Genomic DNA, 24,727 nt, shown 5'->3' with positions numbered 1-24,727 from the left:
ACATATAAGATAACAGTAATAAGATAAATTATTTTATTTTATTTATTAAAATTTATATAAAATAAGTCAAAACTTTTGAGGAGCTTCTAAAGAGGATGCTTAATTAATTAATTAATTTATATAAATTAAGTTACAACTTTTGAGGATTCTATACACACTGCAACTGTAAAAAGATGATGAAAAAATCAAAAATTAAACAGTTAACAGAGACTGCAACAGCTAGACTCATATTAACAGTCCTGTTTTGTATAAATAGCCCTTAAATGTTCAGTCATGGCAGTATTTTCAGTCTCCATAAACACAACTACCTCCAATGTATTGTCACTTATGAGTCGGATACATCTTTCAAGTTTAGTGACAGCGGGCTTTTTGGCAAACTGCATCCGTTGTACTGATGTTGTGCATAGTTTTATTTTCTTCTCTTCGGGATCCAACTGGCCCTCTTCAATAGTGGTCACTCCAAAGTTATGGCTAACAACTAATGCTAGGTTGTTTGTACCCGGTTGAATACGTAAGAAACCTCTTTCCTGGTGCATGGGAGTTTGTTTTGTTGGATGCTTGGAGTGCGAAAGGTAGTTGAACATGGGTTGACCTGAAATATAAGATTAAAGTTTTAACTGTTCACAATAAACAAACAGATTAATTATAAGAGATAATATCCAAACCATTTAGGCATTTAGCGTATTATTCCAACAGATGAAAAATAACCTCACTTACCGATGCATGTAAATTCCAAAACTTCGTGATACGAAAAATCTTGAATAGTTGGATATTTGCCGCGTCCGTCTGTAGTAGCCCAACTTCCGGCGAGCCAGGAAATGGGTTTCAGGACTTCCGGGAGTACTTTGACTGATTGCATTTTGTATATTTTAATATTTTCTCCGCAGAAGTTTATGAAACGGAGAGGTTATTAACTAATTTATTTTTAACTACCGTCGATTCACTTATTCACAAGATTATATGCAAATGTAATAATTCAATATTGAAGAATAATAATAAAAATCCTCGATCTGTCAATTTTTTTCCGTCCAATATTTTTCTTATACCTCAAAATAATAACTAGTTCTGATAAAGCTGCGTACAGACCGGGCCAACGAACGCCCAAAGATGGATATTTATCATACATCATACAGGGCAGATTGCAGCAACGACGGTCAAAGAAACCCGTTCGTTGGCGTTCGTTTGGCCGGTCTGTACGGAGCTTAACACATCGCGCAACGTATAAAAACTAACTTCGTTTTAAGGTAAAGGTGTTCCCCTGCAAGTTTCCGGATAAAAATGTATTCATTCCATGTGTTATACAAAAAAACATACAATTGCGAGTCTTTATTCTGAGCAACATGAATTTCTGCGTAAAAAGTTTGTAAGTTGGTAGTTCTGACTAAAATTAATCAATGAACGCAGCCATAAAATGGCGGCCTTCGAGACGTCAAAAAAAGTTCCACGTGATTATGTAACTTCCGATAATGGCGCTGGCTTCGACTCTGCATTTCCTTTGACACTGTGCGTGAGGTGCGGTGCGGTGTGTTGAATAGTTTCGATCGGATTTATAGACATGTAAGTGGTATTTATTCATATAATTAGACCATTAAAGTATGCCTTACAGTGATCTGTGTATACCTATAGTGTTTTCATTTTGGTAAGTTACGAAAAACTCGTTTTTTTGGCGTTTTACCTTACGTAACTTATCTCGGTCATAATGGAATTAAATATTGCACGTGACCTTGCCCTATATTGTTTTAGGGAATATCTAATCTATTAATAAAATATCTTGAAGCCCTTCTGTGTTAAAACTATATATTTTAGCCTGGTAGTTAGCTGTTTATCAATCGAAAATGTTAAGTCGAATAAAACGATCTATCGAATGACGTGGGGCCGGCTGGTGAATAGATTTTAATATTTATTTAAATTAGGAATTCCTTAAATAACCTTTAATTTGGTTCCTGTCATGTTGTAGATGCTGGAATAATAATAATAATAAATTCTAATTTATCTATGGTGGTAAAACACGGATCTTTATCCTTGATTTAGTTCCTTGATCTTTGATTTGAACGCGTTAGTGCCCTTGAATATTTTAACTAGAATTCATCTTATTCCTGCTAACATATTTTTATGAATAGCTCATTACTCTGAGATGACCCCTGAAGCAAATATTCTACTTACGCATAGGTACTTAAGTACCTACCTAATTAAATATTTCTCTTAATTTTACACATATCTTTTTAATAATAGAGTTAATAATAGCCACCAAAGTCTGACTAGTAGATAATGCTACTACTACTAGTACTAGATCTAGGATTAAGTAAGTGGGCCTTTGTACTAATTTACTTGAAATATAGAATTTAATAGTTGAGTAATTATTAAATTCTTATGATCATATTAGATTTCTATATTGTTGTAAACTCTTTACCTAGAGCAAAATCTGAAGTGAAATGTGTGTGTCAATAGGCTACTTTCCATTCCAGTATTTTACAAAGGGAAAAATAAACTGTTTCCTATGAAAGAACTTGTAATATTTTCATATTTACTCACTTATCATGGTCTTCTATAAATAAAGCCAGACACATTTTGATTCACCATCACAACCCATCACACTCCCACTGCTGGGGCATGTGTCTCCTAAGGAAGGGCTTAGGCCTAGTCCACCATTATGATTACTCTTATTCAATTATGGCTTTAACCCTTATCTTTTTTTATCTTCTACGTATAAGGGACACTTATAAAATTTAGTGGCTCTGGCCTCGATGATGCTGTAGTATTATCAGAGAGGCTCTAGTCTGAAGTGTACCTTTATGTGAAAGAAGAAAGAAAGAAAATATATTTATTTCATACACAACAATAGGTTGTCTTCTTTCTAACAAAAGTAAAAAATGAAATAAATAGTTAGCATGAATGTTGCTTCCCAAAACAGGTTATAGCTCAGCTTTGTGCTATGGTAGACCATAGTACTGGTTTTTAGCTAGAATGTGAAGTCACGGACTGACTTGACCCAAAATATCATTGAATTACAGAAAATAAACAACTACTATAGATTTTTGAAAATTCCAATAGGTACCTGGCTTTTGTCCAGTAATCACAAACTGCCCATGCTACATCAATTTTCATGCAGTCATTTGTTTTCAGAAAAATGTTGTCATCCCTAATGGACGCGGCGCGGAACTCGCCCTTCCGCGGCCCCCTCAGCCCCGCACAGTGCGAGCCCACCCTCCCACAGGTAATATCTCTACAAGTCTGCACTCAGATTTACAATATACAAACTAGATGGAATGTCTGTGCAAAAGAAACTTCTTGACAAATATCACCCCACTTCTACCACTGAGCTCTTATTTAAATTCCACAGGCAACATTAGTGGTCCATTTAGGTAATACTCGCCTTTCGAGGGGCTACACTAGAAGTTGTCTTACCATGTTTATCTAACTTTCCTAATTATTAGAAAAAACACAAGAAACAAAAGAATGAAATTTAAATAAAATAATGGAAAGTACCAGAGACGCCAGGCAGCAGGCATCCGCAGTATTCAACAAATTACAAGGACGCGTGACGTCATACCTCCCGCCATACAATCCTACATCGCGGTATCGAAGTTTCTCACCTACCTCAGTATATATACGAATATCAAAACAGTTACCTTTGCCCGATGATGAGAACTCATGCTTGAGGGAGACTGTTGGTGGACTGGGCTTTCAGGTTAGTTGGGCGTGGGAGCACGTTTCTAATGCTTACTGCATTTGTCTGGTCTGTTAGCCTGGGAAGCCAGCAGGGTTGCCCTGTGACCCGAAGATTATGAGAGCTGAGGGCATTTTATAATCAAAATCTAAATTAAATAAATTGTTATGCATTCAATTATTGACATCATAATCAAATTGTAGCTTAGTGCTCCTGTTTCCCTAGGTCCCCCTAGGGCCTAGGGCTTTTGACCACAAGTCTGTGAAGATTTAAGTTGTACAGCCCTGCTATTGTTGATTTGCAGTCCGGCATGGCCGCGGCGGCGGAGGTGCAGGGCGACTCCTGCGAGTTCGGATCCTCCAAATACTTCGCGCTCTGCGGTCTCGGAGGAATCCTTTCCTGTGGTAAGTGTGACTTTTATCGAGCTTGACGTTTTTACTGTAGGGATTTTAACTTAATCTTACGACGGCTGAGTGGTGTAGTGGTTAGTGACCCTGATTGCTATGCCGAAGGTTCCGGGTTCGATTCCCGGCTGGGGCAGATATTTGTTTAAAGACAGATATTTGTACTCGGGTCTTGGGTGTTCATATTTATATTTTGGATGTATCTATCTATGTATTTGTGTAGATATATCAGCTGTCCGACACACACAGGTTCAGCCTAGCTTGGAGTCGGATGGCCGTGTGTGAGATGTCCCCACATATTTTTATTTTTTGCTTACCTAAGGCCTATTCAGCTTACGCTTGCGGTATACTAACTGTAGTCCCACTATGGCCATAATATGGACACTATGTCCGTATTACCGCTACCCAAACGCGGCTATGGCGGCGGCAGCGAATAACTCTGCAGTTTGAATAGGCCTTAATTTATACAAGTGTGAGAAATGACAGGTGTTGACGCTGAGTGCCAGATAGAGACACTGACTACCTTGGCATAGACCTACATATTCTAAGCCAGATGCTAAAAGATTATCGTGCCCTAGGTTAAGTACAAATAGACGATGGCAATATCATCACGACCCATTATGTCATTACGTCCCCACTGCTGGGGCACGGGTCTCCTTCCAATGAAAGAAGAGTTTAGGCCTAGCCCACGCTGGCCAAATGCGGGTTGGTGGACTAGGTGGTAGGATGGTAATATAATTCATCTATATTCAATGGGAATGTTTAGCAAATTATGTATCAGGTTGAATTTTATCAGTGATAAAAACATGCACATCATTACAGCAAATAATGAAATCATTACACACATTACATCGCAGGTTTATGCCGCAGTTAGATTACGCAATGAGAGATTCCGGTTATCGGGTCAACTCTTATCAGTGGTGATACCTATTTGTTGATAAAAACACCCGTCCACGGGCAAGGTCACTCTCGGGAAACATTGGCACAGGTTTACTAGACATCAATTTATGTCGTCTTTCTGTAACTTTACGGTTCAATTTCCATTAATAAAAATTCAAATACAGGCAAGGGCCATTGGTTGGTTTGCGTAGGCCATTAAACGCTTAACAAATCGGTCCATTTCGTTTTAAACACAACGTTTAAAGTTTTTGTGGAAATACAGTCAATGTCCAGCATTTGATTGTTGTTAGCTCAAAATGAAATGGGTTACCTATAATACAATACAATATAACTTTATTGAAAAAAAAACACACACACAACATACGGTCAGCTGCTATACAATTCTGTACCTATAAGTTGTTATACACGTACTTTGTCAAACCGACGAACCGTCAATGCTTCAATGAATGAATAGGCGGTTTGTTAGATTGACAAGGTTCCAATGTGTATAGCTACTTATGCAGCTGACTGTACATTACATAAAAAAGAAGGAGTAAGTACAATAGGCGCTAAAAGCGATCTAATTTCCAGGCACCTAAATACCTATAATCATTAACAAGCTTCTTGAAACAATGTACGCAACCGTTTTTTCAGCAATCATATGATATTGGGAATGGTGGGAACTTACGCGCGAATGTTTTAGTCGACACGAGTTTGAGTCTGAGCCAACATTTCATACTTCAATGTCGGTCACGGGACTTGCGTAATCTTCTGTTATGCATTCATAATGCTCGATATATCTATCTGTAGCCATGGTAATAACGAGTGTTAGGTGCAGTGATGATAATAGATAATATACTTCCACTATCTACACACACTAAATGTGCAATATTTCTACTCAATAATCAATCAAATGTACATACAAGGTGTCCCGGGTGTCATGACTACCGGCATGACTTTGACTAATGGGACACCCTGAATAAACAAAACAAATATCTGCCCCGGCCGAGAATCTAACCTTGGACCTTCGTCATAGCAGTCAGGGTCACTAACCACTAGACCATTCGGTCGATCACTAACCCTTCTAGCATAAACCAGCACTATTTTTATGGATCCGTACCTCAAAAGGAACAAAGGAACCCTTATAATGATCACTTTCTTGTCCGTCTCTCACCACCCTCGGATAATGGTATCAAGCTGTTATTTCGCATACCACAAAGTATAATAAAATATTGAAAAAAATATAGATAGCTACATAAAATATGATTTATTTATACACAGACAGAAAAGAAATTACAAATATAATATACAAAAATGGCGGTCTTAACGCTTAAAGCGATTTTTCAAGACAACCATTTAGTGGAAGGACTTATATGTATGTGTTAGAAATATATAATTAATCTTCCTCCTCCCCCCAGGTATCACGCACACGGCCGTAGTGCCCCTCGACCTGGTGAAGTGTCGCCTGCAGGTGGACGGAGACAAGTACAAGAACGTGGTGACCGGCTTCAAGGTCTCCGTGCGCGAGGAGGGCATGCGCGGGCTGGCTAAGGGCTGGGCGCCCACCTTCATCGGGTACTCGCTACAGGTATGCATTCTACAGATGTAATTATTGTTGTCTTAAAGAGGAATTAACCCTCAATCAGCCAATGAAATAATTTTGAGTAGCCATGGCTGTTTAAGGCTAAATAGCTAGCTAAGCTTTCTGAGGAATTACTAGTTGCTAAGGAATATCCACCAAGGTTTTATTAAACATAGTATAACTCCCGTAAATTAAGAAAAAATATGAAAATGGTGGCCGTTACATAAGTAAGTGTGGGAAGGAATATTGACAGATATCCGATTACAGCAATATAGAGCGAGATTACATGATGCCGACATGATTTTCATAATATAGTTTCTTCACATTCTAAAGATCCAACATGATTAAAACAAAAAATCCAATTGTTCCTACTGAGAACGCTGATGCCACTACACCTTATGACTTCTCCCAAATATCCCTCTCCCACACCCATCTCTTTCTCTCTCTAACCTCCCTCTCTCTCGCAGGGTCTCTGCAAGTTCGGCCTCTACGAGGTGTTCAAGGTGGGCTACACCGGCCTCCTGGATGAAGAGACGGCCTACACGTACCGTACCGGTATCTACCTGGCGGCCTCGGCCTCCGCTGAGTTCTTTGCCGACATTGCCCTGTCGCCCTTGGAGGCCGCTAAGGTAAGATATGAGGAAGAAAATAAGCACGTTTTTACGACACAAAAATATTTTATAATAAAAATTGCCAAGGAGGGCTTTTTTTGCCTAAAGAAATAACGATACGTTTAATGCGACAAGATAGAGTCGTGGATAGCGAAATATATTTTCGGCTTATTATAAAGATCATAAGAAGCACTTTCTAGCCAGCCAGTAAATTGAGGTTCATTGCGCCTTACGGGAAGTCTCATTGTTCGTGAAGAGAAAATTCGCGTTAACTTTTGAATCAGAAAAACTCTATCTTAGCTTCGCTAGCCTCGTGGATCAATGACAGACAAACATACTTATATACACACACTTTTACAATATAAGTATGGATTATCAGTGTAAAGTGTGAAGTCTCGTATATTTCAGCCTTGTTGATAATGATAAGCCGACACAGGCAACAAGAAGCCCTATCTCGTCACCTGAAGGTTGATTTGAGCTTGTTTTGTCGTCAAGGTGTGTTATACACATGTCTATTTATGAAATACAAGTAGCATCTTATTGTCTACTGTTAGATATTTATTATGAGTAAATTAACAAAATATATTAAAAAACACACGCACTCACGCCTTGTACTAATGTACTCCCTTGCGGGGTAGGCAGAGGTGCATTGCTGCACCCACTTTTCGCCAGAGTGTTATGTTAGATGCAGTGTAATAGGGGGCGAGCCTATTGCCATTTTACGGGCACATCCAAGACCCGAGAACAAATATCTGTGTTTAAACAAATATCTGCCCCAGCCGGGAATCGAACCCGGGACCATCGGCTCAGTAGTCAGGGTCACTAACCACTACGCCATGGGTTCCGCTCATCTCGCATAATCTTTATTGACCAAAACTCATTTCGCATAACTCGTATGGTCTAAATTTTTTTGGCCGAACCATCACTTTGCCAAGACTTATGTGGCATAAGGCTCGTTTCGTCTAAAACTCTTTAGGCACAATCTTTAAACACCTAAGTTTCGTTTGCTCAAATTTATGTTCGTCTATACCTATGTATAATCTTGTTTCTCCTAATGTTATCTTAATAAATAATATATTAAGTATGTAGTAAATGTACAAATTGTGGTATTTTTCTCCTACATCCCGAAAATCACGATATTGTATGATCAAAAAATCGAAAGTTAACGACCAATATAATTATTACCAACCCCATGAGATCGAAACCTAAAAATAGGTGCGACGACGAGCAAAGCGAGGAGGAGCGTGTTAGGTGCACATGTTCATCAAAACCAAAGTGGAGCGCAGCGAAGCGGAGCGGAGCGTTTTCCAAACAGCGGAAACAATACAAGGCACCAGTTTGCGCTATGTAGGGAGACGCTCCGTCAAAGTTAAAGCGAAACGAATATTATTACTTTGTATAAACCTAATAAACCTATGCCATAGCATTATTAGGCTATTTAAGATTTGGCCATACCATTATTAGGCTAAACAATGTTATGCGAAATAACTTATTACTAAACGAGATTTATGCCATACGATTTTCGGCGTAACGAGACTTTGACCAAACGTTACTATGCAATACGAGATTAGGCAAATAAATCTTATGCCAAAAAAGGTAGAACCCTACGCCATTCGGTCGTCTAAACAAACATCCACTCTCTCAAACTTTCCCGTCTGTAATATTACTAAGATCTAACCCCCATTCCCCCCTACAGGTCCGCATCCAGACCATGCCCGGGTTCGCCAACACGCTGCGCGAGGCGTGGCCCAAGATGGTCCAGAACGAGGGCTACGGCACCTTCTACAAGGGGCTGGTGCCGCTGTGGGGCCGCCAGATCCCCTACACCATGATGAAGTTCTCCTGCTTTGAGAGGACCCTGGAGCTGTTGTACCAGGTATGACGGTATTTTGAAAAATATTTAGATAGGTGGTCAATAATGTGGCCCTGTAATGGTCTGTACGAACCTAAAAACTAATTTCGAAGGTGCAAAATTTACCTGTGCCCGATTCATAGCTCAGTTATTTACGTAGATAAAGGTCACTATATCGCGGTTCGCGATAAATATAGCGCTGTGACTGATGCATTAAACGAATTAATCATGATAGGTTTACCAATACGTGGCAGCTGCTATGGTTGGACGCAACTAAGTCAAATAGGACTTGTAACATTTCAATGAATATAAAATATTATTACATAATTTGAAAGTGTACTTTATACTGCACAGCATGGAGAACTATTACATTTATGTAACAATAATTTATCTATCCACGTTTACAATTAATGTTTTTTTTATCAATACTCTAACTATCTTCTTCCTCCCCCCAGCACGTGGTCCCCAAGCCCCGCGAGCTGTGCACGAAGGGCGAGCAGCTGGTGGTGACCTTCGCCGCCGGGTACATCGCCGGAGTGTTCTGCGCCATCGTCTCCCACCCCGCCGACACCGTCGTGTCCAAGCTCAACCAGGTATGTGCTTCTTCTACTTACCCTGATGGTGGCGTGACATTAAAGCTAGGATGGTGGAAAGATTAGCCTGTCGAAGTTAATGTGGGGCGACTACGGGATCGATGATAAACGTACACAGTAATAATATATCTTGAGGCCGAACTTTTTACTGTATTTCTATACATCGCGAGACGACTAGCGTCTGCGCATTGTTCGCTACTGGAAATTACGAAAAAGCTTACATTGCAAAACGTGCCTAATGTGTTGCTACAAGCCAGTCAGAAAAGCGTCTGGCCTGACTGCACAGGGTTCTCCTTTCATGCGTCCCTTGCATCTTCATCACCCGTATAAGGCTACTGCCACTTGCCAATCAGTAACATCGATGTAAGAGCTATGTCTATCATTATATTCAGTACTTTTTGTGTAGAAAAAGATCAATCAATCTCACGGATGAAACTTATATCAACATTTTCTAATCCAAATTGCCATTCCTCAGGACCGCTCTGCGACCGTGGGCAGCATCATGGGCAAGCTCGGCTGGGCCGGCGTGTGGAAGGGACTCGGACCCAGGATCATCATGATCGGTACCCTCACTGGACTGCAGTGGTTCATCTACGACGCTGTCAAGGTAACTTGAACTTGACATTTGTGGTTTAAGTGTTTAGGTTAATGCTGGTCAATGTAGGGTTGAAATGCCTTCTTGTCAACCACTGAATACTTGGATATAGATAGTGTAAGAAGAGACACATTTGAGCAGAGTGGTACCAAGAAAAGCCATGCTTATAAGCATAGGCTTAGAAGGCAGTTGATTTATTTAAGGATAACCCGTAGGATCTTGGATAACCCGTAAATTTGTGCTAACCTTGCCAATGATTATGAATATAACCAATTGTTCCTACCGACAATCGCTGTGGAAGCCAAACTTGTATGAGACAACACCACACCACCCTTCTCACTCACATCTCTCCTATCCCTCTCTCAAACATGTAACCTTCTCAGGTGTGGCTGAGGATGCCCCGCCCCCCGCCCGCGGCCATGCCCGAATCCATGCGCCTGCGCCTCGAAGCCGAAGCTGCCCAGAAGAAGTAAATCTAGTACACTGAACTCAGTAGATTCATACATTAACAAAATGGCGGTCAGGAGAAACACGAAACTCGTATTATGTCAGTGATATTATTATTGTAATGGCATTCCTAGCTACAATTTTAGGGTTAGATGTGAAGCAATTTTGTGTTAAGTATGTGTTAATGTATAAATCTACTTTTAGCTTTTAGTAGAAAATCGCGTCGCGCTGGCAACACTGGAAAAGCAGAATAATTTAGATCTTATTGACCAACCTACTTTGGTAGGTTTCTTGAACTAACGTTTGAAACGTTAATTAAAAAAAGTATGTGTTGCCAGTATGAATAATTCTTGTTCCAAACACCGCCCGAACGAATGTATTATAGTAGTTTCACAGATTACCAATGCCACAGTATAATTGTAAGTGTAAAACAATCATGTTAATTTATTTTAAATAAAATATTATTTTTATTTACTTTTTCTCTTTTTTTTATTCTTTTAAAACAACTCATACTTATGGATCCTTACTATTATATTTATTTTGATATTATTATTTTAATTCAAACATTGTGATACATATTTTAATTTATGATATTAAATGTGTGTTATATACCTACGATGAATACGGTACCTATTAGTGGTTGAATGAAAGTTGTTCTCAAATAAAATACTTAACTTATATATTTGTTTTAATTACCTATATTATATTAAATATATGTACTAAAATATTTACCACAGTTTCCGTTATTTAGAAGAAACTGAAGACTCGCAGATTCTATAAATGGAATTGATTGATTGGTATAAGCATAGACTAATACACTAATATTAGTCTATGGTATAAGTTATCGACACGCGTAAAAAAGAATCCCTTTTGAGGTCTACTATTATCATTATTTATTGTAATTATTTACAGTGATGCAAAGATTCAAAGATCCCTTTTTTTAACTTGCTTGCTGCCTTGACTATGATTAGGTGATTGTGAACACCAGACACTGGATTAAATGACATATTTTAATGGTATTGGACGACGAGTAAGCCTAGCTCAGGCAGGCAGAGAATGAGAAAAATATGAGATATAGTTTCCAGATATTCACTTATACGCTAGTTTTAATGTATTTACAATATCTAATATCAACTTATTGCTTGATATACTTTAATCTATACAAATATCTGTAGACCGAACTAATTCATGTTAAATTTATAAATACAGTTTTCCCTAAACATGAAACAACGACATCTAGTGGCTGAAACGACTAATATCTAATACAAATTGAGCTAATACAGTGAATTTATTTACATCATCACCAATTATTAAACTAATAATTCTGTCTTTACAGCCTTTTTACATTACACAATTAATATTATTATTTAGGTACGCACATAACACTGATATGTCGACTTACACAAACCACAGTCTCTATACAAATATGTTTTAACGCCATCTATGCTTTTTGTTTGGAACTTCATGCATCATAATGTGGTAAGTGGTTGATGTGGTGATAGTATCGTCGTTGGTACTCGTGGGCTAGGTAGGGTGCGTAGGGAGGAGGAGATAGCACGGTCCCGCCGGCAGATGGCGCTGTCGGGCCCACGCCGCTGTAGAGGGTTGTTTGAGGGTTGGTCGTAGAACCGGACATGGAGAATAGGGCTTCTGGATCGCACACGAATTTGTAGACGTAGCGTTCACCTGAAATTGTTAAGAGCTTGTAAATACATAATACAAATGTGCTGGACGTACTAAAAAGAGTAGACTGAGATACTGCCCGTTAAGCCGCGTACAGACCGGCCCAAAGAACGCCCAACGAACACCCAACGATGGATATTTATCATACATAGCTGTTCCCGCGAGCTTCGCTTCGCCTTAAAAAGTTTTCCCGTGGGAATTCCGGGATAAAAAGTATCCTATCTTCTTTCTCAGGGTCTAGAGCATATGTATACCAAATTTCATTTAAATCCGTTCAATAGTTTTGGCGTGAAAGAGTAACAGACAGACAGCGCTTTGCTTCGCCTTAAAAAGTTTTCCCGTGGGAATTCCGGGATAAAAAGTAGCCTATGTTCTTTCCCAGGGTCTAGACCGTATGTATACCAAATTTCATTCAAATCCGTTCAGTAGTTTTGGCGTGAAAGAGTAACAGACAGACAGAGCTTCGCTTCGCCTTAAAAAGTTTTCCCGTGGGAATTCTGGGATAAAAAGTAGCCTATGTTCTTTCCATTCGGTCGTCTTTCTTTCCCAGGGTCTAGACCGTATGTATACCAAATTTCATTCCAATCCGTTCAGTAGTTTTGGCGTGAAAGAGTAACAGACAGACAGACAGACAGACAGACACAGTTACTTTCGCAATTATAATATTAGTTAGGATAATACAGGGCGAATTGCAGCAACGAAGGTCAACGAAACCCGTTCGTTGGGCCGGTCTGTACGCGGCTTTAGGCTAATCTAGGCTTCAAATTGTAGCTAGGACTAGTTATGGAAGGAAAACAAACCTGCAACTTTCTGCATGATTCCCTTTTCGTAGTAATATCGCAGGGACCTCGACAATTTGTCGTAGTTCATTGCAGGACGGTTCTTCTGAGCTCCCCAGCGTCTCGCCACCTGATTTAAATGCAAAAGTCACCCATGGAAAGAAGTTATTTCAAAGAACTATTCTTGGGACTCTTGGGAGTACCTCTAAAATACTTAATCAAAAATAAGGTATTTCGGAAGATACATAACTATAGCTGAACATAAAAGAGTAGAGAATCATTGAGGGCGTGGCAATCTAAGAAAGTGGCCACACTATTATAGTATAGAAAACGGACAAAAGTGTCACGATACTGAAATGTTTCAAATATTTACTAATTATAAAATGCCACTTTTTGGGGAGGTTTATGTTAAGAGAAGAAATTAGTAGGGGAGAGGGGGGCAGTCTTGAATGAATTTCATTAAATCAAATCAACTGTAACTTTTCTTTCATTGTGTATTTCATAATGTTTTTTTGCACTGAAACACGTGTTGGTTATCCCATTATGTAATTACTATAGGAGAAAAGTGATAGTATCACACATCGATATTTTATTACAGTTTTTTCTTGCTCAGGAAAAAGTTCAAATGTGCCCCGGCAATTCTTCTAAAACTATGTTTACCGATTTTCCTGCAACAAATTATTTAATTGGTTAGAAAAGCAGTGACTTGCAAATTATGATGTCTGGGGAATTTATACCGACTCTTAACATATTCTTGCACATATTTTTACAATATTTACTCTAACACGGAGCGACCGACACACATAGACACCTACAGCAGAGCTGTAAAACTTATCGATACCCTTTTTGAGTCGGGGGTTAGTAAAAAAGTATCTAGACCTGATGTTTTAACAACATTAGCATCCAGACCCTGATGTCATGTAACGTTTGACACTAGTATTTTCTAACCTCTATAAGAATAACAAATACACATTAAAAGGCATTCTATTACATCAAAATAGTACTTTTTTACAAGAAATATAAGCAATGTATGTTAATGGTTAGAAATTAAGTACCTACTCACCAGTATAAAACGCTGCTCTTTCATAAACATCGTATATATTGACTAATACTTCTCCAGCCTCATTCTCCGCCAAACACCGTAGGTAAACGCTGTAAATCATCTGTCTAGCTTCGCTGCGAATGGTTTTATTCATTTTCACCTCATGAACAAACTCAACAATCCACAAAACTCCAAAATTTAGCAAAATTCGATTTGTTTATACAGGAACAGGGCGAGTTTGACATTCAAACCATAGAAACAGACCACAAATCACAAGTTTTTTTTTATTGCCAGGTTTAAATCTGTTTAGTTCCAAAAACATTAATCTCTACTCTTTTGTGTTCAGCTATAAGTAGTCATAAAAAATAACTCTGACATAGCTCTTTAAAGGTAAGCGTCCACCTTTCGGCATAATACCTAAGCTAGTTAGACAACGGATGCATTGCATTCAGTATACTTTGTATAGAGATTCACACAAGTGTTTCCACTTCATCGGCATTGCCGATCCTTTATACGATCCTTTGTGGCGGACTCCTAGCCACTAGTTCAGATGAAGATCAACAGATGGCGCTCGGAACTCAAAACTATCGGAATATCGGAACTACGCAAATTACTATGTAAATCCTACATCGCGCATTCGAAGTTTCTCACCTACGCTGCAATATATAGAAACCCCCAACGCTAACCGTCGGGCAGCTGCCCGCCAGGCCACACCACCCGACCTGGTCGGAGGATCCTCCCTTTGCATGGGGATGCTCCAACACCTCCAGCATCTCCATAGTGGTGACCCCGTAAAGAACATCAGCGCAGCCTTCTGAAGACCCGCAGAGCAGCCTCCACGCCATCTTCCAACGACTTTCTCTCCTCACCTCAACAGCCATGCAGCAGAACCCTCAGCAAGCAGCCCCTGGAGCCAACCAGCCAGCATCCGGTCTCAAAGGGCATCATGGCCACCAGCATGCAGCGAACGCGCAGGCCTGGTCACACCCTCGACCCACACCAGCAACTTGGCACAGCACACTGCACTTCGGCCGGTCAGCAAGCAGAGCCATCCTCTCCTGGTCGACGCAGCACTCTGCCACCATGCTCCACTGCAGGCTCATCCCGACTCACCGTGGACATTGCCACTGCAGCATCACCCCGACTCACTGGGGACTCCTCACCGCACTCACAGTCCCGACTCACTGCGGACTACGTACGCGGCACTGGCTGGCAATCAAGACTCTCGGCTGCACTGAAGACTATCGCCCTCCGGTCTCGGTGGGGGAGTGATGTGGCGGACTCCTAGCCACTAGTTCAGATGAAGATCAACAGATGGCGCTCGGAATTCAATACTATCGGAATATCGGAACTACGCAAATTACTATGTAAATCCTACATCGCGCATTCGAAGTTTCTCACCTACGCTGCAATATATAGAAACCCCCAACGCTAACCGTCGGGCAGCTGCCCGCCAGGCCACACCACCCGACCTGGTCGGAGGATCCTCCCTTTGCATGGGGATGCTCCAACACCTCCAGCATCTCCATACCTTTATAAAATTACCTTTTTACCTTTATAAAATGAAAATCTAGCCCAGAATAGAATAGATATTCTTTATTATGTATGTACACAAAAAACATGGTCACTATGGTAAAATAAACTGAATCAAACACATGTGTACAAATGTCGGTCTTATCGCTTAAAGCCATTTCTTCCAGACAACCTTTGCGTGGAAGGATATTCGATGCCCAGAGTTTAATAGTCAACGTAATCAGAACACCCATAGCTACCTCCTCCGGCTCGGTGAGCTTGAACTCGAGTCCGCGGCCGGTCCACGCCACGCAGCGCGCGCCTGAAGACAGCAGCGACACCAGGAACTGCCACAGCTGCAGCGCGCCGCGCCGCCCCGACCCTGAGGGTATTATTATTATTACTTATGAAATTATTTATTGCAATAATGTTCTCTTCCAGTTAACCTTGGGCGTTATGGGGGGTGTGGGTACTACACTTAAGACCTGGTTCACGGGTAGTTCGGTGACAACTACTTGGTAGTTCGGTGACAACTACTTGGTAGTTCGGAAGTTAAACTAACAAACCGGCTATTCATTGTTGCAAAGATTGACAGCTGGTTAGTTTGACAATTAATCGCAGACACAGGAACTGCCATAGCTGCAGCGCGCCGCGCCGCCCCGACCCTGAGGGTATAACTCTTTAGACGTGTGAGGTTACCACCACCAAACTTTCCTGAAGGCCGCTACGCCAACGGTCGACATTTATTTACATCTCCCGCGTCCACGCTAATATGGAGCATGATAACATCGTGCGCTATATGAAGGCGAGAAGTGTCAGCCGCCGAAGACTCCCGAAGATCCAGTCCAGGTGTTGGCAATCGAGAGGCTGCAGTCCGCCAAGCAGACGGACTTCAAGTCGTTCCGTATTCGGATTTCGTCGGCCCAGCAGAAGGTTATCCTGGATAGAAACTTCTGGCCTGCGGGGATAGTGTTCCGCTGATACAGGGAGACTATTAAGTCTGTTTGGCCCCATGTCCCCCCCTATTATGACAATTTTCTGATGGCACTAATTTATTTATTTTCACTGGAAATTGTGATTTACAATAAACATTTAGTTAGTCCAATTTTAAACAAATATTTTAAGTTTTGACCATACTATTGAGTAAATTAGGTACCTGCGTGTGTTGTTGTCACATGAGGTTGAGGAGACGGGGGTCTCGGCTCACTCAGTGAACTGCTCACTGTAACAAGAGTGTCACATTATCATTCTCATAAAAATATGTCTTACTGGAGACAAAACAACAATATTCTGCATCCACCGTTAATACCGTTATAAATCTCTTAACTAAAGTAAGTAAGTACTTATACAAAAATAAACGAGAAATAAATTGTAAACTACGGTAACTATTCTAATTTTGAAAGTCCAACGCACCAATATTATCATCCCAATGCCTCACAGTGGTGTCGTGGTCGGTGCTCGTCACCTCACTCCGCTCCCCGAGACCCAGTCCTGACCCGCCGCCGCCCAGCGCTGACCCATTCCCGCCCAGCGCTGACCCAGCTCCGCCCAGCGCTGACCCACTCCCGCCCGTCGTGGAGGGCAGGGCGGGCACGCCGCACGATCCACAGCCACATCTGGACATTGATTAAATTGAATTCAGTATGAGTTATGCTTTGTAAAATATATAGATCCTTATGCCTGCGGCCGTTGCACAAGTTTCTTATCGTCGTTTAATGCGCATTCCTCCAATCACAGCATCGTATTTATGGCGGAATACGATATAGTGACGTTTATCTACGTCGATCGTGACTGAGGTCAACACAAGGGCCAGCTGAAAACCAGCGCTGTGGCCTCACTGTCCATAGCATATGCTGAGCTGGTGCCGTTTTGACACTCTGGACAGCAACCTTTATTTGTTTTGTTTGTTCTGTATTAAGTATTCTCTTTATTTTGTTGTTGTTTCTTTTTCTTTTTTTTTGTCTTATTATTCTGTCTCAGTGCGTCAAATAAATGTATCTTTCTTTCTTTCTTTCTTTTCTTTCTTTCGATAACGAACCCGTGAAGCGGCAGCTGAAAAGCGAGCATCCAGTTTCCTACCTGTGTACTTGAAATTGTTCTCTGTAGTCCGTACATGTCTCTTCACTCTCGTCTTTGCATCTGAAAACATATTATTACATATTATTTTATAATTATAGGATAGCAGTGAACTTACATTCTCTTCGAACTCAGACTAACCACCGCACAATATTTTGAACTCATTCATTATCCACTGCATTGGTACAAGTGATATAAATAAAGTGAAAAAAAATTATAAAAGATGGGAATCGAAATGGCGGCATAGGAATTTTTCGAAAAATATAAAGTTGTTAGGATATTTCGAGTTATTAATGAACTATGTTTATTATGTGAATAAACATTGAACTCGACAACTTTTACCCGTGGTGTGAGAATTCATAAGTGATCTGCGGACCATGCAGACATTTGGGGTAAGCTTACGGTAAATCCGTAAACTTTCGTTAATCCGTACTAATTATGTATTTAACTAACTATAGTTTTTTTTTACATCTAAGAGGCGCCCTAATGTTGTAGGGCCATACCTAATAGCGACACTTCGAGAAATATGGTACTTTTACATTTAATTTCTTGAATGGATATAGCAGAAATTATAAGACCTTATTACCTATGGCTAAAATCTTATTTTTTAAGTGGGTAAATAGCGGCTCTTACGTGTGAATTGTGTCTATGTGTGTGTATTCGGACATGGCGCCCGTGTGTGTATAGAGATCCCGGGAGCGCCTACCCGAAGCTGAAGACATGCACCTGAAAAAAACACTATCTTTAGTTTTCGACCATATATCACACGGATATTTAGGCCGTGTCCAAACCAAACTGACTGTAAGCCCCCGAAAGTGAGCAAACGTTACGCCGCAGTTTATTGCACACTGCCGGGCAATGAAAAAGTTCCACTCACAAAATGCCGACAACAAACGACCCTAATTTTTTCAAACATGTAATTTAAAATGTTAACAAGATATTATTGTTTTTAGTTGGTAATATCCTGATGCTCTGTTAAATGTATTTAAATCTTGCAGAAGGCGTCATTCAGCTAGCCTTTTCCGTTTAGGAGTAATTTTGTGCTTTTCTCAGTGGAACCTTTTCATTGCCCGTGATTGTATTTCCATACATATTAACTTTTTCGTCCACATCTAACCGACAATACGTATATAGCGTAATACAGTCAGTTTGGTTTAATGTCTCAGGTTTTATTTTAATATCTCAGTGCTGTGTTTTCATGTAAATTATATTTACCTTTCATGATGACGATAATATCGATACGGTGATAAAGACATAGTGCACAGATCTATTTCAATTCTTCATTGTTAATCCATTTACAATGCATCTGATCCGATGTCATCTGAAAAAAAGAATTTGAGTATACTTACTACTTATTACGTAGGTACAAAAAGTAAGTAATCTATGAATAAATTATAAACCTGAGGGTGAGTTAATAATGCTTTTCCACCAGAGATGTGCTAGATATGCTATATGTGGATCAATGAATATGATTGCTGGATATCATAGACAATATTAAACGCACCCGTAGCAACTGAGCATTAGCATCCCATTAAGACTTTATTTTCAGGTAATACATATTTGTGCTGTAGTTCTGTACCTACACAATTATACCTAGTGTAATTTTAATCAACAATTCCATATACATAACCGATACCTATATTTACTAATATTTAGTCTGCTCCACAACCAAAAGCTGACCGAAGCTTAGGCAACCGTCGAAAGTAGGAATTTAATATTATTTAAAGCTTTATTTTATGAGCTATCTAAAAAAATCCAAGCACAAGATGTCTCATATTTTGTAGGTGAGTTACGTAGTACCTACAGTGGGCCGTTTTTCCTGTTGTATCTACTGGAATTAGTATGCGCAAAACGCATCGCGTTGATTTTCAATTGTGGGGAGCCGATAAGCCGATATCTTGTTTGAATATTTCGGAAAAATCTAATATTTCAATGTTATTTTTTATTTGACAAAAGGTGGATTTTCTGTACCTCGTGTTTTAGTTAAAAACTGCCGAATAAAAAACATTGATAAGTTTGTACATCGGGCCTTACGGTACTATATTCCGTGCATCGCTTAGAGTATGTGCATCGCGACAATAGTCAGAGCAGAGCATAGACTAATACTCTAATGCCAGAGTGTACAACTATCATTTTTAGATTAATTTTCCCAAGCAAGTATTATCATTGTTGATGACGAACACTCCCGATAGGGGACAAACGCACGGCTTACGACTGTCGCGTTGCACGGAATAGTATCTTTACCGCTAAAACTTAGATAAATCAGCTAAACGCTGTTTTATTCAAGCACCCATTAAAAAAGGTTCTTTTTTGACAGTAGCTTAGTTAAAAAACGTGTGTTATCGTTTGTCATGTAGAACCAAATGTGCAGGCTCCGAATTACGTCACTCGTGGAGGCTCCAACTGGACGTAGGCCTCTCCTAAAGCTCGCCACTGGATGCGATCTATAGCTTTCCGTACCCCAGGTAAGTTAAGAAAGTATTTTTAGTTACTTATTAAATAATCTTTTCATCGTTGGAGGTAAGAGGAGGCTCGAATCAAGGCAGACGTCATTTCCGACGCGGCGGGGCGCCGTCGCCGCAAACTGGCGATTTTAGTTGCGCAACTTCCTTCAGTGGGCTGACTACTTTTAAACCATGACCTTAGATTAACCATATACACACCTGTCACCTACAAAAGACAAAGCAACAAAACTGTCGTCTTTTTAAACTGTCATACCGGTTTATGTTCAACCTAATGACAATCATTGTAATAATAAATAAAGTCGTTGCTCGGTGTCGGTGGTAAGAATAGGGTGTTATTTTTTTAGGAGTGTTCAAAAGAAATAAATAATACCTTTCTAGGATCAAAATATCGTTGTTTAGCGCTGTCAAATACCTTGTCGCGCTCGAAACTAAACTGCTGTCAGCCACATTGTGTTAGCAATAAAATTCCCTCCCCCGCCTCAACTCATCCTGGTTTGTCTATGGTCTACGAAGACAGCAGCCCCGCTGCTACAGGTAATAAGATTGTCGCAGAGATCTGACGAAATAACATTTTCTATTTAGTCTATTTACTAACCGAGTTGGCTCGTTGGAAGATGGAAGCCTGATAGCGTGGTAATGGTAAAAGAGTTCTTGGAATATTTATTTTGTGTTGTAAGATCTGTGTGAAACAGTTTCCTATTTATAACGGCTGTCGGCTGTTTTTTTATACTATAACTACTATGTTTAAGCGAGCGGTGGTAGCTCAGTCGGGTAAGCGCCCGCTTCTCACGCAAGAGATGCTGGTTCGAATCCCGGCGCTGACATGTACCAATGAGTTCTTTGAACTTAAGTACAATGTATATCATCGCTCTTACGGTGACTGGCACATCTAGATATGTAAACCCACCAACCCGCAGTGGACCAGCGTGGAGGGAAATGGTGCAAGCTTAGAAAGGCAGTTTAGACCTTGGGGATATGTACCTACAAAGGTTCCACTCGAGAGAGCCACGTGCAGGTACTTACACCCCCACAGAAAATAGAATAGAATACTATGTTTAATGATCACTAATAGCTATTAGTAATTTTATACTCGAACTGAAAAAAAAAAAACACGCACTCACGCCTTGTACTAATGTACTCCCTTTGCGGGGTAGGCAGAGGTGCATTGCTGCACCCACTTTTCGCTAGTGTTGTTAGTCCCAATGTAATAGGGGGCGGGCCTATTGCCATTTTACGGGCACATCCAAGATCCGAGAACAAATATCTGTGTTTAAACAAATATCTGCCCCAGCCGGGAATCGAACCCGGGACCATCGGCTCAGTAGTCAGGGTAACTAACTACTACGCCATTCGGTCGAACTGAAAAATGTTTTGCATTTGAAAATGAGCGAATATTTTGACGAATAGATTCCTGAGTTGCGGCGGCGGCGGCGGCGGCGGCGGCGGGACTAGCGAGGTGTGAGGCGCGCGTGACGAGAATGTAAAGTAGTCTATAATAAGTCTGTTTTCTTTCGATTTCACCGCGATTATATTGACGATCATAAAGAATTAAAATGTGCATCTGAATGAATTATATAAGTAATACTGCAAATGATTTTTGCATAAGTAAGTTTTTTTTTGTTTTCAAATGTATAAATACACTTGAAATACGACGTGACATCGGTAGTAGATTTGTAAATAATTTCAATGGTAGTGCGAAGCCACAATTCCACATGCAAATGCACAACTGAAAATATTACAAGTAAACATTTTTATTATGTTCAGTTATTATAAAAATTATGTGCTACGGGGCGGCGTAGCAAGAGGCCTACGGGCTACGATCGTAGCGCTACGCCGCTCGTAGCAGCTACGAGCATTCGTAGCACATTCCGTAACCACTTCAGGGCTTTCGCCTATAGCTTCTCGTAATGACCTTCTCATACTTTGCTGCCTTTGGCTTAACTTCATCATCATTGGCCACGACATCTTGATCAGATGATAGTTGCAGCGTCAATCCATTCGATGGGAAGAGGTTTGTGCGCATCTTTTTCTATGGCTGTAGAGTCCGATTTCAGCTCGACACCTTCTGCCACAGAGATCGCAAGTGTAGCGTGAGTCTGCAGACGGTTCTTGAACTGCACGAAGTCTTTTCTGGCTCAAGCCATCGAGCCAGGCTTCGTCGTGGTGAGCTACTCCATCACACAGAAGGCCTCGCCATTCCGCTCTTGCGATGGCTGCCGTTTCCCAGGTGTTCGGGTTAATGCCAAAGGATAACATGTCACGTTTGCAGGAATCTTTAAAACTGAGCATCGGGCGACCTACTGGTCTTTTGGCGAATAATTCTCGTCGAAGTAAATCCTATTTTATTTAATTTATATTTTTATATATTAATATTATAAATGCGAAAGTAACTGTGTCTGTCTGTCTGTAACTCTTTCACGAAAAAACTACTGAACGGATTTGAATGAAATTTGGTATACAGATAGTCTAGACCCTGAGAAAGTGTATAAAGTGTATATACAGTGTGTATAAAGCTTTCAAATAAGATACTATCATACTAAAACACAATGCAAATATGCTAATAATGCTGAAATGTTGTTACCTAATAGTAATACCTAAAAACTATTGATGTACTACCTAATAACTAAATTATTTATATGTATAAAGAAATACCTAACTATCAGTGCTTCTACTTTATGAATAAAATTATATAACTACCTACTTTAGCTAGTCTATGTTATATTGTATAAGTAACTTAATTATACCTAGTGCATAATTACCAATTACCCATACCTATGTAAATGACTTGTAATATTATTTAAGTTATTACCAATAAATGATTGAATTGAATTGAATTGAAAGAAAATAGGTAACTTTTTATCGCGGTATTCCCACGGGAAAACTTTTGAAGGCGAAGCGAAGCTCGCGGGAACAGCTAGTTAACTATAAAAAACCCATACTTAACATCGACAGGATGCTACCAAAAATCTGCTAGACCCCAAAATAAGTCAAAATCTTGTTTATCGTATTCTCCCTCCTGGCCCGCCCGCCGCGGCCGGGAAATGAACCCGGGACCGCGACGCCGCGTGCCGACTTCCTAAACTAATTACTGTATTGAGAGAAACATCGAATTCCCACTTGGAGAAAATATTTGGCGGTTTTCGACAACCAGTCTGAGATAGCGGATGATGTTTTATTTGAGTAAATCTGCAAGCTGAAGATGCAGCTATTATAGCCGAACCCTAGAACAGCTATAATGTTTGTCATTGAGTCAAAATTAGAAGAAGAATGCGGGTTGCCGATGATGATCACCACTCATTTTCATTCCCTATAATTTTATTACTATTATTATATATTTATTTATTAATTTACTCTTTAAATATTGCATGTATTTACTTTCAAGTAAAATAGACTTGCACTTCAGCTAACTTAAAATATGTTCGTATTGTCTATTCCATCTTGTCAGGTAGAGATTGCTTTAAGCGATAAGACCCCCTTTTTGTTCTGTTTTTTTATGTTTGTTTAAGTTGTTTTTTGCTTTGTATTTTATGCGATCGAGTGTTCACGCACTGAGCCACCGGCGCCTCGGCACAAATCGCATTACATCCGTGTGAATTGGTTCGTTTATTGTGATTTAAAACCGCGACTTCGACGGAACCCTCCCTTGACGTGTCAGATCAGACTGCAGACGGTGCCAATCAATTTAAATATCATTTTAGTATTTCACACAGGTGTTAGGTGTGTTTTTTTTTACCTAATGCATTTTTTATTAGATACTTAATATTATTAAAGTGCCAACACAAGTAAAACAAATATGTTTACTTTTTAGGGCATGCACCATTTATATTACATATTTGTAATTTCTAACATGTCACTGTATCTGTGCCACGTTGGTGTTTCTTTCGCAATTTCTTATCCTCAGTGACTGAGCCTTTGTAAAATGGCGATAGACTCATAAGTCATAATCTTGACAGAGATCAAATAATTGTAAAATTTAAAGTTGAATTCATAAATGAAATTGTATTTCTTATTTATTTATTAGTATAAGTACATTTTAATGTATATACTTGACTTGCACCACAACTACCTCACAATCATTATAGACTCACTTTCTTCCATCCAAAGGTTGTCTGGTAGAGATTGCTATAAGCAATAAGGCCGCCTCTTTGTACTGTTTTATTTTTAAGTTTTGTTTTTGGTAATTTTTGTTCTTGGTGCAAATAAAGTGTTGTATTTATGCATGGCAGCGCCACTGCCACTTCAGCTTGCTAATTTAAAAAACTATGAGTTCATTTTAGTTCTGTTACTCTATACATACTATGTGGTAATTTCGCACATACTAATACTAACTGACCAACTTAGTTATTATAGCATATAAAAATATACATTTTATCCAGTTTATAAATTACATGCCAATTTTTAGGCCCCTCTTTTTTGTTCTACTCTACAATAACAATGAGCCAAGTACACTGAATTACCTATCATATCAACCCCTTCCCTGGTAATAAATAGCATCAGGATTAAGTAATCTGTGCGTCGTTTCACTTACAACACATAAATA

At 39.8% G+C, this 24,727-nt stretch overlaps 3 protein-coding genes across 3 annotated transcripts; 1 reads left to right on the top strand and 2 right to left on the bottom strand.

Annotated features, from left to right (window-relative positions):
- Positions 1–54: 54 nt before the first annotated feature.
- Positions 55–1,029, bottom strand: LOC105398806 (peroxynitrite isomerase THAP4). The gene is made up of 2 exons (XM_011571029.3): positions 718–1,029; positions 55–592 (listed from the first exon to the last, which is right to left on the bottom strand). The coding sequence occupies exons 1-2, from the start codon at positions 857–859 to the stop codon at positions 231–233; spliced, it is 504 nt and encodes a 167-aa protein (XP_011569331.3). The 5' UTR covers positions 860–1,029; the 3' UTR covers positions 55–230.
- A 374-nt stretch (positions 1,030–1,403) lies between these two features.
- Positions 1,404–11,104, top strand: LOC105398805 (phosphate carrier protein, mitochondrial). Its single transcript, XM_011571028.3, has 9 exons — positions 1,404–1,557; positions 3,124–3,214; positions 3,972–4,071; positions 6,369–6,538; positions 7,000–7,161; positions 8,840–9,019; positions 9,451–9,588; positions 10,064–10,195; positions 10,567–11,104. The coding sequence occupies exons 2-9, from the start codon at positions 3,128–3,130 to the stop codon at positions 10,654–10,656; spliced, it is 1,059 nt and encodes a 352-aa protein (XP_011569330.2). The 5' UTR covers positions 1,404–1,557; positions 3,124–3,127; the 3' UTR covers positions 10,657–11,104.
- Positions 11,105–11,735: 631 nt separating this feature from the next.
- Positions 11,736–18,390, bottom strand: LOC105379983 (protein FEV). Its single transcript, XM_048629764.1, has 7 exons — positions 18,356–18,390; positions 17,726–17,785; positions 17,060–17,262; positions 16,803–16,868; positions 15,907–16,028; positions 13,114–13,222; positions 11,736–12,316 (listed from the first exon to the last, which is right to left on the bottom strand). The coding sequence occupies exons 1-7, from the start codon at positions 18,388–18,390 to the stop codon at positions 12,093–12,095; spliced, it is 819 nt and encodes a 272-aa protein (XP_048485721.1). The 3' UTR covers positions 11,736–12,092.
- Between the last annotated feature and the right edge of the window lie 6,337 nt (positions 18,391–24,727).

Source organism: Plutella xylostella, chromosome 24 (assembly GCF_932276165.1).
Source record: "Plutella xylostella chromosome 24, ilPluXylo3.1, whole genome shotgun sequence".
NCBI classification, from domain to species: domain Eukaryota; kingdom Metazoa; phylum Arthropoda; class Insecta; order Lepidoptera; family Plutellidae; genus Plutella; species Plutella xylostella.
This window is presented reverse-complemented; position numbering and strand designations above follow the sequence as displayed.